Here is a 19106-nt window from a genome sequence, read left to right as displayed (position 1 = left end):
AGCAGGCCTAGCTGAAATAGATTGCAGGCTGTTTTGGAGAGGGACACATGGGACTCCAGTCCAGGCAGTGGAAAGAAATCCCAACTTCGAAAGCTGTCAATGAAATATTCAAAAGGCAGTAACTATAAACAAGATGTAAAGAGAAGCTCTGTCTAAATCCTAGTCAAGTCCCTTCTTTTTAGCCTTCTGAGTCTCTGGTTGGGATGGATAATTGGACCCAACAAGCAACAAGTCTGTATGTGCACAGCATTGTGCCAGGTGGTGTGAGGGGTATAGTGGCACTCATCTGCCCATGAGCCCAAGGGCCAGTTAGGAAGACAAGGAAAGTGTGTATAATGAAATGTTCTGTGGTGTGAGCTGCCCAGAATAAGAGCTAAGGAGTTGAGCGATCACTCCGGAAGGGCTTCTTAGAAGAGGTGCAGCTCACTGGGGAGAGAGGCCCTGGGTAGGATGAGTCCTTCCTTGGCAGCAGGCCCGTGAGCCTAAACGGGCTGCATGAGTCCTCTGGCTTCCGCTTGTTTACTCCCCAAGGTTTTTTCCTGTATTAGTTTGGAGCAGCCTGCAATTTCTCAGGTGAGCTCAGTGGCCCATCACTGCAGATAAGCAGGAAATGGCGAGACGAGGCATTTGTTACTTACGGGACCTCTTGTCACTCTAGAAGCCAAAGGCCATTCCAAAAAGAGAACACAGGCAAAAAGACGGAGGCTACCATATCTGTTTTCTAGAAATTGGGGTCTTTTTAACACAAGGAGGAAAGTCTGATTGTCCTGTAGGGTAAGATGAGGCTAACTGCTTTATTGTATCTAGTCCTTGGGCAGAGACCCCGGGTCTCATCCCAGACTTGCTTAGGGAAGTCATGCTTGGATGAGAGAAAAGGGGCTTTCAGGTGGTTCTCCAGAGCTTTGCAGGGGAAAGAGAGACACCAGTGGCATCCAGGAAATGTGTTTTGCAATTACTGAGCACCACCATCTGGAAGAGTTTTTCCTCTTATGATCACCAAGTAGAACAGCAAATTTTCATGGTTGGTCTAGCCCTGAATGGGCTGCTCAGATGTTTCTAGAGATAGGCAGCCCATTTGCAGGCCTGTTGCTCAAGAGCAGTGCAGACGCCACAGTGAGCTCATGCATGGGGAATGCATCGGGAGTCAGTTTAGGGGCTAGGGCCCCGCCAGGGGTCAGTGAATTGAGACATTGCTTTAGACCATCCACTCAGCCAGGTCCCTGGCTTCCACTGCCTCTGTCGATGACATACAGAGTATGGAATTTGTCTTTGTTAGAACCTGCTTGCTAAGAATGAGCCAAGCTGACAGTATTTCCATCTGCTCTTTCTCTGGTCATGATGAGAGACAGAGAAAGAGAAGACACAGAGAGGCTGGGGGTGAACAATGACTAAAGAACAGATTCTCCGCGCCCCCCCCCCCCCAAACCTCTCCACCACTTGAGGTGTCCTCCACAACAGCATGCTGCTGCCCAGCTGTAGACAGCTGTTTCTTACCTTTTTGGGTCTATACCATTAGAGCTTCTTGCTTATCGTATCTTTTGGGGGGGGGGGCAGAAAAAGGAAAGCCTTGGTTCCTTTTCCTCTTAGTCACCACTGGGCACAGTCACCTGCTTTGGGGCATTTCAGCTTCGAGGGCATCTGGTGCATGGCTTTTGACCAGTGTGGCATTTTGAAAAGAGCAGATTATCTGTAACCATCATTGGGACGTGGGGATGAAGTTGTAGAGCTAGATCAGGAAACTCTTGTGACTGTCTAACGTATCCTCTACAAAAGTATTGGCTAGATAATAAAATGTCTGAACTTACAGATTTTCCAAGAGGTCAAAAGTAGTGACATCGCTAAAACCTTCCGAAAGGCCATCAACAGGAAAGAAGGCATCTGCGCGCTGGGCGGGACATCAGAATTATCCAGTGAAGGGACCCAGCATTCGTATTCAGGTAAGGACCTAGGCTCCCTGAGGAAGAAGGCTAGTACTGCAGAGAAGTGCTTAATGTATCCACCATAGAGGCTGAAACCTCGCTCTTTCTTTTTGAAGGGTGGCACCTTGTAAAGCTTGAACCATAGGCTTCCCCAGTCTGGGGGACAATAAGCCATGTCCTTAGAGAGTCCTATAGTAAACTTTTTTTTAATGGTGATTTTTGCTTTGGTATCTGTTAAGTAAGCCCCATCCCAGAATCCTCTTGGCTAGATTTGTGCAGTTTCTGTGATGAAAATCTCAAGTAACCAAGTATCATCCTAGGTTTTCTAGGGGTCCAAAAGAGGAAGCCACATGACGGCACAAGGCAGAATGAGTATCTATCTGTGCTGACTTGCAAGTCAACTAACCCCTTACTGCCTCACTGTTTTAGAGGAAGAAAAATATGCTTTTGTGAACTGGATAAACAAGGCCTTGGAAAACGATCCTGACTGCAGGCATGTTATCCCAATGAACCCCAACACAGATGACCTTTTCAAAGCTGTTGGAGATGGAATTGTGCTTTGGTAAGATGGCAGTTTAATCAGATTTCCATAAATAGATTTCCCAGATTGTTTCATGCACATTGAAATATACATCAGGAGAGTTTGTAAAGAATTATGAAATACAGGGATCATGTGATTGGCAAGATGGCCAAATAGTTGTTATAGGAACCTCATAAAAGGAACTCCATGATGGATCACTCAGTCTATAAACATTTATTAAGTTCCTACTGTGTGCTAGGCACTGTGCTAGATGCTCAGGATACAAAAAGAGGCAAAAGACAGTTGATGCCCTCCACGAGCTGACAATCTGAGGCAGTGGACAACAAGGATATGGAGGAAAGTGTTCCTGGAGAAGGTGGGATTTTATCTGGGATTTGAAAAAAACCAAGGTGGAGATGAGGAGGGGAGAGCATTGCAGGCATGGAGGACAATGAAGGAAAATGCCCAGAGTCCACAGAGGTGGAGGGATTTGTTCACGGATGTATTGGGGAGTAAAGTGTAATGGGGCAGTAGGTTGGGAAGGGCTTGCAGATTTGAGAATGTCAAAATAGCTTGGGACTCCAGGTGACTGGGAGGAGGTTACCCTTGACAACGACAGGAGGGGTAGAGAGACCTTGGGAGAAGAGAGAAAGAGTTCCGTTTTTTACATTTTTAGCTTAAGATCCCATGTGAGATTTCTGAAAGACAGTTGGAAATGGGAACCTGGAGGTCAGCAGAGAGTTTGAGGAAACAAAGGCCAATTTGAGAATCGTTAAGTGTAGAGATGGCCATAGGAGCTGAGATAACCAAGTAAAATAGTATAGTGGGAGACGTCTAGGGTAAGTATTAGGGTAGAGCCCTAATACTTACGATCAGAGGGAGGAGGGGAGCCAGGAGAGAGAGGGGTGTCCCATAAACCCAGAGAGAAGAGCATATCAAGGAGGAGAGGGTGACAGAGAGGTCACAGGTTACTTTGGTGAAATGAAGTTAGAAGTCAGGTTGTAAGAGGTGAAGAAGACAGTGAGAGGAGAGATAGTGAAGGCACCTGGACGACTGGAGACCCTAATGCCTGCTGGCATGCCTTGTACCTTGTAAGTATTTAAGAAATGTTGGTTTGAACCAAATGAGTAACATTTTATTTTCCAGGCTACATAAGCAACAACTTACATTACTTAGGAATACCTGCCAACTCTTACTGCAGTGTGATCCCCATTTTCATTTTTTTCAGTAAAATGATCAACCTTTCAGTTCCAGACACCATTGATGAAAGGGCAATCAACAAGAAGAAGCTTACACCATTTATCATTCAGGTAACGTTTTCATGGTCTTCTTCAGCAACAAAGGATGAACACAATCATCGTCTTCACCAGGGTCAGGCAAAAGGAGGTTAAATTGATTGTTCAAATCTCAAGTCCTGCTTTGACATAAGATCTTAGAACCAGTGACATCAAACTAGAAGGGACCTGGCAGAGGGATCTTTTAGTCCAACTGCCACTCATTTTCTGAAAGTGGGCTCACTGATGCCTGGGACCCCTAACATGCCTCGCTACATGACGTAGGTGACAAGAAGCAGAGCTGGAATTCAAAGTCATACTCCCCTGTCCCCTTGCTCCTCTCTAGCTTGGGCTTCCAGATAATCTACCTGGCTGGAGAACTGAGTTGTTTGGCCTAGAAGTCAGAGACTCCAGCCTTGGTGTCTGCAGTCCCACCTCAGCCACATGGCAGCCAGGAGTGTGGCATTTGAGCTGCCAGTGCCCCATGGCACTGCCCTTAGACTCCAAGTTTAGAGTTAGCTAACTTGTCAATCTACGTTGGTGATTGGGAGAATCAAATCTCAGCTCTAGGTTAAAAGAGAAAGGCTAAGCACAGAAGCCAACATGGCCAAACACCTCTTGGCATGATAGAAAGACTTGATTTTCCTAAAGTCTTCAGCTCATGAATCAGTAGAAGAGGACAGGAGGAAAGAACCAGAGGCCCTAGTGTTAAGGACCAATAAAGTCCCAAGGGAGTGAGCCAGCACTCTAGAGATGACATAGTGAGTTCAAAAGAGGCTGGGACAAGATAAGAACATTTTTTTCAAAGTCACATTTCTTTCTGAGGATTTTCTCCTCAGACTGGTAAATGTACTCACGTCATCACAGGAGCAGGGGCTGGTTTTTAATAACCTTCTTGATTTCGGGATAGCAGCTGTAACAATAAGGGGGAGATTAGTTTTAGCCTCGAGTAGTTCCCTCCCTTCATTTTCCACCCCCAGTTGGCATGCCAGTGATCCAGGTTGTAGTCTCTGGAGGGGTCAGGAAGTGAATCAGTGCCACCATCAAGCTTGGTAGGTGCTGTTTGCAGGGCCTGGACAAGTAGCAGCTGCTCAGAAAGAAATTCCAAAATATCCTTTGGCTGTTTCTTTTGCAGGAGAACTTAAACTTGGCATTGAATTCGGCCTCTGCCATTGGGTGCCACGTGGTCAACATTGGGGCCGAGGACTTACGGGCTGGAAAGCCTCACCTGGTTCTGGGGCTGCTTTGGCAGATCATTAAGATCGGACTGTTTGCTGATATTGAGCTCAGCAGAAATGAAGGTAATGATCCCCAGCTTGGGCCATTCGGAGGCATGTGGCAGAGTGGCAGATGTTATACTGAGTGCTTCACAAAGTAACTGGGCTTGTTGATGGGAATCTTCCCTCTGGCTAGGTCCCTGGCTGCTAGTCTAGCATCACAGAACTGGGAGGCTTCTACATAGTCCTAAGAAGGACGTGTATCCCTTAGACATCAAGACCTCCATGCGCTGAAGTTGCACTCAGATCAAGAGGAACTGGGTTCCTACGCCAGCTCTGCAAGCTCCTTCCCTCTGTGGACCTCATATGGGGTTGGGTAGCACAATGAGGCAGTGCATGACACCCAGAAGCCTTCCTGACCAGGTGGTGCCCTTCCCACTGATGCTGGGCTTGCTCTCTTGCTAACATGTGCTAAGAAGGGAGACACTTTTTTCCTTCAGAAACAGCTCCCCCCCCATCTCACTCACACACACACACACACACACACACACACACACACACACACACACTCTAACTTAAGTGGAAAGATTTGAGCCTTTCATTGTCTAGTGAGGGAACTGAGGGCTAGAGAGGAGGGACAGTGACTTACTCACCTGAATTTGCCCCCAGGGCCTTGAGAGAGGGAAAAGTATAGGGCTAGGGAAAGAGAATGGATTTTGGAGTCCCAGGACCTGGTTCAAATCCTGACTGGGCTGCTCTTGAACGCTGGCCCATCTCTGAGGGCAGGTCAAGACCTAGACTGTGATTCTGATGGGCTCACTGATGCTCTGTCTTACAGCCTTAGCAGCCTTGCTCCGCGATGGCGAGACCTTGGAGGACCTCATGAAGTTATCTCCAGAAGAACTCCTGCTCCGATGGGCCAACTTTCATTTGGAAAACTCAGGCTGGCACAAAATCAACAACCTGAGTTCTGATATCAAGGTAATACACATGAAAAGCCAAGGAAAGGGCAGTGGACTTGAGCTAAGATTGCCAAGAACCTCAGGGTCTGATGATAGATGGTCTGGGCCTTTTTTATCATGTCAGAAGATCAACATGTGTGTTAAGTGGTGATAGTGAGGAGAGCAGTGGGACTGCAGAGCTGTAATGAGGGTGGGGTGACTAGGGTGCTCTCTTAGCTGTTAACCTCAAGCATGTAAATTTGCATACATTACCTCATTTCTGTCATTCTGGAGAACACTGACTGTCCACCTCATGATCTTTCTTACCCATGCAGCCTCAGTAAGGATGAAGCAGCAGCATAGTGGGTCAACAGAGAAGGGGGCAAGCCATCCCTCCCCCATCAGTTGTACTATCTCTTGGTCGTCCCTCCACCCCCACCCCAAAGAGGTTAAGGTACTTGTCCAGGGCCATATTGCCCAAAGGGCTGAGATTTTAATCTAAGAATCTAAGGGTAGACATCTCTCCTGCCAACTTTTGTTCCTAGGCATTAGGGGATCTCCTGGTCCCGCTGACATGAGTCAGTGGGCCCCAGACCCTCCCCTGCCTCTTCTCCTTTGCATTTCATGTTGTGTTCAGCATTGCCTGCTCCAGTGGTTAGGAGCAATGCTTAGAAGCTGCCAAGCATAGACATTAATCCCATTCTCTAGCCACCTGCTTCCTTTGACCCCAGAGGGAGACAGGAGATAATCCCTGTGGCAAATGTCTGGGGCCTTCCAGCAGCTGCCTGCCTGCCCTGACTCCAATCCTCAGCTGCTGAGGCTGATACCATGGCCACCTGTCCCAAGAGCCTGACATGAAAGCAATCTGATCCTTGCTGGGACAGTCTCTGGGCTCCTTGGGAATGGCTCTGCATCTCCGCTCCTGAAAAGTTGCATTTGAGAACTCAAAGCAAGGGGCACGTACCTCAGTACTCCCCTGGGGAGATCCTTTGGTGACCTCCAGTGTGCTCTTCTAGGTTAGCTGCTTTGGAAGTCCATTTTTTCTGTTGTCAACCTATGGGCTCCCTCCAGGTTGGGAAGACTGCTTTCCTTGGGCAGGGGGAGGTCGACTTCCCTTTTACTGCTCCCCTTCAAGGGGGTTGGCAACTGTTGCTGATGACTGGCTCCTTTGTTCTCTGGGCATCCCTCTGGAGGGTGGGGGTTGTGATGATGAGGACCCCCAGGAGATCATGCAGGGATGGGGACGGTCCCTTTCCACCAGACCATGCTTCTGCAGTGGCTGCTATTCTGCTGCTCTTGAGCACGCCATTATGAGCTGTGTAACACACTTCTCTTTAAAAGTTTGGTTGGCTTTTCCAATTAAAAAAGTTTCAAACTTAACTTGAATGTTCTGTGCACAGTCTAGCAAATGACATTTTGTGATCATGTGACTCTTTTTTTTTTTCCTCCTTTTCTGATGCTTCCTGGATTTCTGTTCTGCCTTTGTTTCCTTGCTTGGTTTATCTACCAAGCTAATTGACTTCAGTAATTCAGTAAAGGTACAGAATTAGCCACTTACAGTACTGCAATTGGAAACCCATTTCTTCAAATAATCCTGAGGTTCATGGGTTGGGGAGGAGGATCCATGGTCTCTGGGAATGGATATCTACATGGGATGCTGGGATTTGGCCCATAGAGTTTCACAGACCTCAACTGAAATGTTTTTCTTTTTCTTCTCCCCTTTTTAATTAATTTATTTTTAGTTTACAGCATTCAGTTCCACAAACTTTTGAGTTCCAAATTTTCTCCCCCACCCCAAGATGGCATGCAATCTGATATAGGCTCTACATATATATTCACATTAAACATATTTTCACATTAATCATGTTGCAAAGAAAAATTATAACCCATGGAATGAACCACAAGAAAGGAAAAACAAAACAAAAAAGAGAGAGCCAATGGCATGCTTTGATCTGCGTTCAGACTTGGTAATTCTTTTTCTCGATGTGGATGGCATTTTCCATCATGAGCCTTTGGAAGTTTTGCATTGCTGAGAAGACCCAAGTCCATCAAAGTCAGTCACTGCACTCTGGCTGTTACTGTGCATAATGTTCTCCTGGTTCTGCTCACTTCCCTCAGCATCAGTTCATAGGAGTCTTTCCCGGTTTCTCTGAAGTCTAACTCTTCATCATTTCTTGAATCACAATAGTATTCTATTACGTTCACGTACCACCATTTGCTCAGCCATTCCCCAATGGACGGGCATCCCCTCGATGTCCAGTTCTTGGCCACCACACAGAGAGACCCATGAGGCTGCCCTCCTCTGTGGGGTGGAGGTGCCTTGGGGCAGGGCCCACCCCTTGCTTTGGCTGTTGTTTTTTCTTGTACCCCCAGTACTTTTCACACAGTAGGTATCTAATGGATGCTTATTGATTCCTTGCAGGATTCCAGAGCCTACTTCCATCTTCTAAATCAGATTGCTCCAAAAGGCCAGAAAGAAGGGGAACCCCAGATTGACATTAGCATGGCCGGCTTCAATGTAAGTTTTTGGGGGCCAGGGTATCATTCCCACCTGTGCGAATGTATTTTGTTCAGTTGGACAATGCTAAAACGCTGCATGGTCAACACCTGTCGGCTTTGTTTTTAACGTTGGAAACCTTTAGTGCTGCTTTATTTATCAAGGAAGAGGGAGGAGCCTGCAGGGCCAAGCCTGTCTTAGACACTGTCCTGGCTTTGCTGGTGATTGACTGTGTGACCCTGAGTGAATCACTTTTCTCCCAGCTGGGGCTCATTTCCTCACTGGTCAGATTCACTTTTCTCCTTCAGTACCAAAAGCAGCCCAGTCACCCAGCACTGACTCAGAGAGACAAAGGGGACCAACCCTTTACATGGGGTTCCGTGGAGTTGTTTTAAGTCGTTATCACAGTTCTGAAAAGCACATCAAACTGAACTATTTTAGTGTTTATAGTTAAAGAGGAAAAAGTACCCACAGCCTCGGGAAACGAGCCCACCCTATCCATGGAGGCTGCCAGCCTCCTCTTCCTTTGTCCATGTTACTCTCAGTGACTCCCCACCCACAAAAAATTCAAGTCCCAGCAAGGTTGTTGGCTCCACCTGACCTCTTATCACTTGATCCCCTGTTATTCCCCAGTGCATGCTCCTGCCTGCCTCTCCTCCTTACTGCTCCCTGCACACATTCCTTCCATCCCTCTTCCATGGGCCCACTTCTCTGCATCATGGCCTAGGGAATAGTGAATTCTGTCTTCTGAACTCTTTGGCAGCCTGGACACTGAATAGTTTAGACTTCACATACTGCCTTTCGTGGTCTGTGTGTATCAGTGTGGCTTGGTTTTGAAGGGAGTTTGGGGACGTTTTCTTCATCTCTGGGGTTCTGCTTGCCCAGGGGCCCAAGAGTACAGCACCACTTACCTCTAATGGCTCCGGCCTTCCCTGGCCCTAGTATGTTCTTCAGATACTTCTGGGATACTGCCCATCTGTGGCCCTCTCTCCTGTTCCAGAACTCTTCCGAAACTCCCCATGGCCCTAGGATCAAATACAAACACTTTGGTGTCAAAAGTCCTTCAAAAAAGTCAGCGGCAGTCACTTTTTTCCAGGCTGCTAATATATATTATTCCCCTGCACACACTCGCTTTTCCAGCCATATTGATTTTGTTCTGTCCATGATGCCTTTTATATCTTGGTTCTCTTGTAAGGGTTTGTCTGGGACTTTTATCATTAGAGTTTTGAGATCCAAATTGACCTAATGGGAATACATCAGTTATTGAGCAATACAGAGTGGGCCTCGGGGTCAGGAAACCCTGGGTTCGAGTCTGTCTCTGATCTTGGTGCTCTAGTAATAGTAAGTTATAGAGAAGGTGCTGCCGACTGGCCTTGATGGTGGGAATATCTTAGACCCATGACATTATAGGCATCCCAGCCTGATTCCTCCCCTTCTTTAGGGAGAGCCACAGTGGGGATTTCTTTTGGGCTCTAAACTTTTTCCCTCCCAGCCTGACCTCTTTTTCCTGACCTCACTAAAAGGGCCATGCCCTGGCTACTTCTTAAACGGGTTTATTCAATGAATGGGCATTATACCTCACCCTAAGTGAGTATGGAATAGGCTTTGGCCTAAAGGGCCCAAGATCTCCCAATGCATCCTGGGTCATCTTGATGAATATCTGGTCACTGGATTCAGATGACTCAGGAGGACAAGTGAGGCTGGTGACCTGCACAGCCCTCCCTCACTCAAAACAAAGTCAAGTGCAAGTCATGTCATCATTTCCCTGATGGCATGGTCTTCTTTGGCAATGAACGAAGGACACACACCAAGTTTTTGCATGTAATAACATACAATGTAATGTATGTAATAACATGTAATAACATTCATTATCTATCTTTTTTGAGCCTGACCTGTCAGGAGAGGATTTAAATCTAAGTCTTCTAGCCTCCACAACTAGTGTCCTGCCCCCTGCACTAAGCCAGGGTTCTATGAGGACAGCCCTGTGTCCAGTTTCTGTACTGCTGGCCAGTACCAGGGCCTCAGCATGTGTTCAGTTCAGTCCTTTGGGGGCCTTTGCTTACCTTTCCCAGGAAAAGGATGACCTGAAGAGGGCTGAGTACATGCTCCAACAGGCTGACAGACTGGGATGCCGCCAGTTTGTCACCCCTGCCGATGTGGTCAGTGGAAACCCCAAGCTGAACTTGGCTTTTGTGGCAAACCTGTTCAACAAGTACCCAGCGCTCACCAAGCCTGAGAACCAGGACATCGATTGGACACTGCTAGAAGGTTTGTGTCCCCCAAATCCTGCTTGTTGAGTACTGCCATCGTCACTGAGAAGTTGGTGCTAGAGTGGACTGGTGTTTTCCCAGGCCAAATCGAATGTTACACAGCAGAGGCAGCTAGGGGGCGCCACTGTGCACAGGAAGACTTAATCTATGTGACCCTGGACAAGTCACTTTAGCCCCTTTCTGCCTCAGTTTCCCAACTGTAAAATGGGAGAGTAACAGCACCTACCTGCCAGGGTTATTGTGAGGATCAAATGAGATCATACTGGTAAAGTACTTAGGCAGGGCCCAGCACATTGCACTGCATAAATACTTATTCCCTTGCCCCCTTGTGATCTCCAAGACACTGAATTACTGAAGTGGCCGAGAGATTTGAAAGATCTTTAAGACAAGGTTTTCACCAGCCTGCCAGTCACAGCCACACCGTAGTGAAGCTCCACTTTCCTGGTGGAGTTCCAGCATATACAGCTGTTCTGTGAAAGCCCAACCCGGAGGAAAGGGAGGGGAAGATCCTCCCAAATCGTGGGGACTTCACAGTGACTCCCTCTTGGGCTTTTCTGTTCTTCCTTATTGAGGATATGAATTAGCCAAGTATGTTCCTAACGTTAAATTGATTACCCAAGACCATTTGTTTGGAGCAGTGAGCTGATTTCTGGATTTGGGGGGACTGATGTGGTTCCATGGTCTGAAATGCTTACTCTTTGGAAATATTTATAAAGTCAATTTTCAACAGGAGAAACCCGAGAAGAAAGAACCTTTCGTAACTGGATGAATTCTCTTGGTGTTAACCCTCATGTAAACCATCTGTATGGGTAAGTCTGCCTGGCAGAGTGGAGGGGATTTGATAGTTCTTTCCTTTTTCAAATGACAAGTGTCTCTAGTAAGCAGGACCACAGTGAGTTCTGGAAATTCACATTGGAATGGTACCTTTTAATGCCAACCCCATCCTCCGCACAGCACTGTCTCCTACAGCCAGCACCCCAAGAGGACTCTCTGAAAGCACTGACTCAGTCTCTCCCTTTCTGTTTAGTGACCTGCAGGATGCTCTGGTCATCTTACAATTGTATGAAAGGATCAAAGTCCCTGTTGACTGGAACAAAGTTAACAAGCCTCCGTACCCCAAGCTTGGTGCCAACATGAAAAAGGTAGCTGTCCTAGCTGGGCTGGGCTGCCCTTCAGGGTTCTGCCTGTCTTCTGAACTTTGGCTGTTGTAGTTGATGTTTCTTTTGGAATTCCTCACAAGATATATGTGTGTGTGCGTGTGCGTGTGTGTGTGTGTGTTGTCTATATACAGCTAGAAAACTGCAACTACGCTGTGGACTTGGGGAAGCACCCTGCCAAATTCTCCCTGGTTGGCATTGGTGGGCAGGATCTGAATGATGGCAACCCCACTCTGACACTAGCTCTGGTCTGGCAGCTTATGAGGAGGTGAGTAGCAACCAGCTTGGGCTGGAAAGGTCTTTGGGAATTAATCGTCATGGGCCACGGTGATGGGCACTGATTGGACTGCTCAGAGATTTCATACATTGGTTTTAAGAAAGAGGCTAAGTGATGAGTGGTGGGAAATGATGCCATGTTGGCTCTCTGGCAGAATTGGAACTGCTCCTCCTTTTATACATTAGACCAGGAATATGGCCTGAAAGCTCATTTGGGAACAGAAGCTAGCCCATTGACAGTGAAATAGTTTATCGGTCATGATGGCCCCATTTGAAAATGGAGGGAATTGATAAAATGATACCAAGGTCCCACCATGCCTTCACCTTGGCCCATGCCCTTCTTGCTCCTTCTAGGGAAAGGAAAGCTGCCCACCTGCCACATTCTTAATGTTGGGCATGATGTCAGGGAGAACTAGGTTCACAGATGACCTCTACTCATTACTAGCTGCACAACCCTGAAGCTGGAAAAGACAAGACCTCAGAGATCAGTGTTCTTTCCCTGCATCCCTTTCCCCCATTTTACAGATAAGCAAACTAAGGCCTAGAGAAGGGAAATGCCTTCCCCAAGGTCATACAGATTGTGATGGGCAGAACCAGGACTTCTCCAGGAGGTCATGGCTGGACTTCACTGTTGTTGGAGAGGGTTGCCAACTTGCCCAAAGCTCAGGAAAGAAAAAAAATGGAAAGTAGACATTTCCCTCTGAGCCCTTCCATGCCCTCATGCCCTCTCCTCCTACAGATACACACTGAATGTCCTGGAAGATCTTGGAGATGGCCAGAAAGCCAATGATGACATCATCGTCAATTGGGTGAACAGAACACTAGGGGAAGCTGGGAAATCAACCTCTATCCAGAGCTTTAAAGTAAGCCAACATGCCAGCATCTTTGGCCGGTGGCCCCCTTCCAGCGGCCGGCCCTGTCCAGTCCCGTCCCCTCCACACAGGCTTTGAGGCAGTCCATTCTGACTTGCTTTTTGGATCCGTTTGTACTAGGACAAGACCATCAGCTCAAGTTTGGCAGTTGTGGATTTAATTGACGCCATCCAGCCGGGATGTGTTAACTACGACTTAGTGAAGAGCGGGAGTCTGACTGAAGAGGACAGGCACAACAATGCAAAGTGAGCAGCACTACCAGCCTGGGCACATTCTTTGTTCTTTTCTGTCCCCACCGTCTAAATGCTAACCTGCATAACTGCTGCAAGGCAGTGGGACTTTGGAGAGCCGTGACTTCTCGAATCACTGCATCTCTTTGATTCTCAGCTTACTAACCAGTAAAAATCGAGATGCCACTTAGCCAATCAAAGGAGATAAGACATGCAAAGCCTTTGGAAAGCTGTAAGTCCAAAGTTCTCAACCTGCTCCAAATGAGGGCTTTAGATAATTGAAGAAAATGCTCAATTTTAATTAAGAGGTTAGTGAAGACAAGTTCATGGACCCCCTGGGATGTGGCCATGGAGTTCTGGAGGACCAATGAGCCTCTGGTTAAGCACCTCTGGCTTTAAGCTATAGGTAGATGCCAGCCCCCATGCCTTTTTCCACAGGCTCTCCCCTCCCTAGCTCCTGTTCTCTCTCTTCCAGGAAGCTTTTCCCGATGCTTCCTACTTTGTAGTGCCCTTTCTTCTCATATGATCACGTGTACACACTTGATATCTATCTACCTATCTCCGGGCAGAAACGATTTTTAGCCTTTGCCTATTGACTGACTTGATCCCCTTTTTGTTTCCTTGAAATACAGGTATGCCGTGTCGATGGCCAGGAAAATTGGGGCCAGGGTCTATGCTCTTCCTGAAGACCTTGTGGAAGTGAAACCTAAGATGGTTATGACAGTATTTGCCTGCTTGATGGGCAGAGGAATGAAGAGGGTGTAAGAAAGTCAGTCCTCATGCAAACAGAAACCCTTGCCTCCTCCCCCTACCCCATCCCTGCATGACTCCCAGATCAGCTATTTCCAGGATGAAATGCTGTTGGCTTATGAACTGTTGACCTTTAAAGGACTTTAAGTTTTGCTTTGCAAGACTAGTATCAGAGTTCTCAGGGAGAGGAGTTATGATACAAACAACTGCTCTTTCCCACACACAGTGAAAGTGTCATTTGTCAAGTGCACACAAAATGTATTCGTAGCCAAACAATTTGACTCTCTCCCCTTCGAGGCTAGAGGTTCCCAATTATGATAGGGTATTTCTCCATTTTCCCTTTAGGAATTCCACCTCTTGGGTTTTCTCTGATTGATTGGTATGGATCCTACTGGACAATAATTTCACATTTTATCGAACAGTTTTGTTCTACTTGCATAGTACAACTCGGGACACGCGGGGCTTGTTTTTGTAGACTTGAAGTTGCTTGGCAGAAAGTGATGGAAGATTTCATAAGACTCTTGTTTCCTAAGATCTTTTAGAGTATGCTTTCTACACGGTGCTTTTTTTTTGTACATCCAAAAGTTCTGGTTCTTTTATAAACAAGACAGCAGCAGTCTCTGCTACCTTTCCCCACTTTCTGCCCCTTTAAAGAAGCATCTTCAAGGTAGAATCCATCCTTTAGAGAGTGGGGAATATATCGTAACCTTTCATCTGCTTTTCCAGTGTAGACAACTAGCAGGTGTTGCCACAAACTGAACTTCACGAATCCATTTTGTGAAGCGTTTGATCTAAGTCTTCTACTTTTTTTTTCATTTGAAAATGTTGAATAGAATTCTTTTTCAGGGGAGGGAGTACTATGAACAGCTTGAGTCAAGTAGGGGGTAGAGCCAGTGTGCCGATTCTCAAGATAAATACACTGTCTACACGGCAAACGAGGAGCAGTGATCACCAAAGAAGGAAGATAATGTACCCAGAAGTCTTAATGTACTCTTGCTTTGGCAAGCTGTTTGCTCTATTTGCAAGATCATATTGTTATTCTAAGCTATTAAAAGTGATGTAATTGGGTGGCAAATATTAGTTCAAGTAAAAAACATTTAAGTACAAACTGGTCTCTTCTGCGCGTTTGATTTCACGACATTTGGTTCTTTCTCCACCTGCTTTTCTGACTGGTTTCCTGATCCCTTCTCACCAACTTGGGGGCTGGCTGGATGAAGGCCAACAGCAACTTCCTCCGCATTTTCTGAGCCTTTCTCACCAACGTGACTGCTCCTCTTTCCTAAGATCTTCTGAACGGAACAATTGGTCTCTGGGAACTCGCAATGGCTGACCGGTGGTAGCAGCTGCTGACCTGTTAAGGCAAGCTGCCCTGCCATCTTTGTACGATACCAGAGCCCAGAGGCCCACTGGTCTTGGGACCCCCTGCTATAAACAAACATCCCTATGAGAGGAGAATATAGGACCTCGTCAGTCCCACAGAGTAGTACTTTCAAGGTACCACAGAACTGTGAAAGCCTTATGTGGCTAATATCAACATTATCATACCAATAGTTAGCGTTTATATAGCCTGTTAAGTTTTGCAAAGCCCTTTAGGAACGTTAACGCATTTCATCGTCATAACAACCCTGTGAAGTAAGTGCTATTATCCCTATTTTATAGATGAGGAAACTGAGGTAGAATTAAGTGACTTGCCCAGAGTTACACCACTAGAAGATATCTGGAGCCAGATCTGAATCTTGTTTTCCGACTCCAAATCTTGTTTTCTATCCACTAAGCTACCTGAGTGCCCCAGAACCTCAGTAGTCAGCTCATGCAAGTATGGTCAAGCTGAGGTAAATGCCCCATGTTGTTCTGTGTCATGATGCTCATTTAATCACTGAAAATAAATATAATTGCAAAACCAGATATTCACATCAGCATCCTGTCCTGGGGAGTGGCAAAGAAGCAGATAAATTCTCACTCTGAAATGAAATCCATTTACTTAACAGTTGGGTGCTAGGGAATCCCAAAAGGAGCTGATCTGGGGGTATTGCCTTACATACACAGACAAGGATGAGGCAAAGGAGAGGGCTCATGTCAAAGGTTTTCCAGGGGGTAGCAATCAGAGGTGAGTTCATGGAGGTGGTGGTACCTGGACTAAGCCTTGAAACAAGAAAAGGGGTCCTATAGGCAGAGTTGAGAAAGAAGTATGTTCCAGGTCTCACCAGAGGCAGAAGGCAGCATATCTCGGAGGCTGCAGAATGGGGAACAAGTCAACCAAAATGGAGAGTAGGTGAAAGAATCCCAAATCTCTGGCAGAAGGGAGCAGTGTCTCAGCTCATTCACTGTACAGCTAAACAAAAGTCCATACCCCAGCCCCAGCATAGCCCTCCAGCATTTCCTGGAAGTTTCCTGGAGGCAACAGAGTACCTGGTACCACCCAAGGCAGGCATCCGTACTGACACTTTGGAGGAGTTTCCCTTTGCCAAGTCTACATCAGCCTTTCAGTAGCTTTGATCAGTATCAATCAACAAACGTCTATATGGCAAGCAGAGGATACAAAGACAGATGCTTGCCCTCAGAGAGTTTCCATTCCATCAGGAAAGAGTAGAACACATGCAACTCTGCTCCATCCCTGCAGCCCTCCCCCACCCCCATACCCCAATCACTGCTCCTTGCCCTCTGGAGCCCAGGAGGGTCTGACCTCTCTCCCACATGGCAGTTACCAAATCCTTTCCCCATCCACAATTTTTTTCCAGCCTCAACATCCCCTAACCATATCTGAGTCCAAGGAGCGAATCAGCCCTAGTGGGGAATAAAGACATGAAATACAGAATTCAGGCTGCTCATTTTGTATTTGGCTCCAACCCAACCTATGAATTACAATATGGTGGAGGGCAGTACTGCGATGATATTGACTTATTACAAAGTAAACACATTGAAACAAAGTTCAGATCATGTGATAATAATAATGACCACAGAATGCTAGAGACCATCTAATCCAAGTTTTATTCCCCAGAGAAGGAAACTGAGGCTCCATGAGAAGGGACTAGCTTAAGGTCATACAGATAAGCAGTAGCGGGATTTGAATAATCTAATAACCATCCACATTGCTGGAGCCCTCTCAAGGTGCTCACAACAACCTTGGAAGATGAGGAGTATAAAACATCGTCCTGTTTTTACAAACGAGGAAGCCAAAACTCAGGAAGGTAAGGCTGTGACTGAGATCATTCAGTCACTCAAGTCTGATTCCACAACACACGTGTTCATTACGCCCAGTCCATCAGCAAACATATTAAGTGCCTCCTATCCTGGGCACTGTGCCAAGCACTGGGGATGCAAAAAGAGGCAAAAGACAGTCTGGGAACCTGGTAACTATATAGAAATAGAAATAAATGTATTCACATGTATACATATATGTAGATATATACATATATTGTGTATATATATGTGTGTGTGTGTATCATACACATCTAGATGGAAGAAAGATTCAAAGCTGTATTTTCCATTTTTCTCTCTGTGTAAAATAGGTTAGAAAGGAAGAAATAGGTAAGGAGGCTGCTCACCTCCCTGGGTGAAATCAGATTATGGAGGGCCTTAAATCAGGGTTGAGAAATTTCTCTTATCCTCCAGGTAATAGGGATCCACTGAAGCTTCTGGATGGGCAGGGGACTGACATGGTGCATCTTGTGCATGAGGTAGAGGTCAGTTAGCAGCCTACCACAGTAGTCCTACTGAATGATGAGGGACCAAAGCCAGTTGGGGGCAGTGTAAGCACCGATGAGGGGACATGAGGAAGCACAATTGACTGAATCGACAATGGAGTGAATTTGGAGAATGGGGAAGAGGGAAGAGTCCAGGATACTTCCAAAATATCAAGCCTGGGAGACAAGGGCTGGGCACAGAGATTTGGGAGTGAGTCATGTGCCCAGAGGTGAATGCAGAAGAGACCTGAATGAACATGATCTCCAAGGAAGGAAGTCTGCAGAGAGGAAGATGGATGACGGGCCTTCAGGGGCTCTCCTCTCCTTTTCCTAGACTGCAGAATGTCACCATTGATGGCTTTTGTTTTTCACACATTTCCTTTTATTCTAACTTGTTCTAACTACCAAGATTACAGACTTGCTTATGGATTCGAGCTCAGCTACTTCCTTCCCAAGAATCTTAATGTCTAACTTCTCTCCAAATTCAACCAGAGGATGAAAGATTTCTGGGAAGGGTTCCTAGCAATGGCTAAGACCATTCCTAATGTGTGGATTGTTCTCATGGGTTTCCCTCTCAAAAGATGCCTCTGAGACTCCAGGGGCCTTTGTGATTAACTGCCCCTAGATTTGGGGGTCCACCTGACTTTGGAGCTTGTCGCCCTTATCTCCTCCAATTCCTAACAGGCCGAAATAGTCAAGGCCAATCAACAAATATTTTTTAAGCTCCTATTGTGGGCCAGGCATTATGCTGAGCACTGGAGGTCTTCCAGCATTGACTGGATAACTGTCTTGGGTGATTCCTTTTCCCAAATGAAACAAAGACTCAGTCTGCCTAGAGTCAGCAGGCCAGAGCTAGGGCCTTTGCTTTAATACTCATTTTGCGTGACCCCAGGTCTCAGTTTCCCCATTTGTAAAATGAGGGAGATTTAGAGTCAGTGGTGTTTCCGAGCCTTGGATTCCACCTTGGACTCTGCTCTCAACCCTAACCCTAAATGCCTGCCTCCAATTCTGATGCTGACCATTCCTTGGAGGCTCTAACACCTACCATCCCGGATATGATTCAGCATTTTCCTCCTTACCTTTTATCATTTATCCATCACTGTTCTACCTAATTTTGGTTCTGTCCCCTAGGGTGCGTTAATGGCTTCCCACACCCTTGGAATCCTTGCTTTCCAGTCAGCTTCCACTTTCATTTGGCCCCGACTCACATCAGCAGCACTGAGGGAATGCTCCTTCCCACCCCCCCATCCAGATGGGCCAGACTCAGGCTAACAGGGCCAACCCCATCTGAAAGGGGCTGAAGGGTGGGACTGGTGGCAGTTGGAAAGCTCCTTTGATGAGCCCAGTTGAAGCAAAATATGAGCACAGTAAATCATGTTTACAGCCTTTGTCTGTTGCCTCTTGGTGCACCCAACAAATATGAGTGTTCAGTTTTCATTTCCATCTCCAAACACCACATGTGTGTTTTTAATATGTCTGGCTTCTGGTTTCCTGAGCCAG

At 46.6% G+C, this 19106-nt stretch overlaps 1 protein-coding gene across 3 annotated transcripts in view; it reads left to right on the top strand.

Annotated features, from left to right (window-relative positions):
- PLS3 (plastin 3) overlaps window positions 1-15031 on the top strand; it is a 93417-nt gene extending 78386 nt beyond the window's left edge. For all 3 annotated transcript variants that reach the window (XM_072626436.1, XM_072626437.1, XM_072626435.1), the window contains 13 exons: window positions 1808-1937; window positions 2349-2481; window positions 3668-3749; window positions 4849-5014; window positions 5769-5911; window positions 8294-8389; window positions 10441-10636; window positions 11369-11447; window positions 11666-11780; window positions 11930-12063; window positions 12811-12934; window positions 13064-13188; window positions 13806-15031. In XM_072626436.1, coding sequence (XP_072482537.1) covers window positions 1808-1937; window positions 2349-2481; window positions 3668-3749; window positions 4849-5014; window positions 5769-5911; window positions 8294-8389; window positions 10441-10636; window positions 11369-11447; window positions 11666-11780; window positions 11930-12063; window positions 12811-12934; window positions 13064-13188; window positions 13806-13938 — 1656 coding nt within the window. In that variant the 3' untranslated portion in view covers window positions 13939-15031. The remainder of the gene's footprint in view (window positions 1-1807; window positions 1938-2348; window positions 2482-3667; window positions 3750-4848; window positions 5015-5768; window positions 5912-8293; window positions 8390-10440; window positions 10637-11368; window positions 11448-11665; window positions 11781-11929; window positions 12064-12810; window positions 12935-13063; window positions 13189-13805) is intronic.
- Window positions 15032-19106: the final 4075 nt, after the last annotated feature.

This window comes from Notamacropus eugenii, chromosome X, assembly GCF_028372415.1.
Source record: "Notamacropus eugenii isolate mMacEug1 chromosome X, mMacEug1.pri_v2, whole genome shotgun sequence".
In the NCBI taxonomy this organism is placed as follows: Eukaryota; Metazoa; Chordata; class Mammalia; order Diprotodontia; family Macropodidae; genus Notamacropus; species Notamacropus eugenii.
This window is presented reverse-complemented; position numbering and strand designations above follow the sequence as displayed.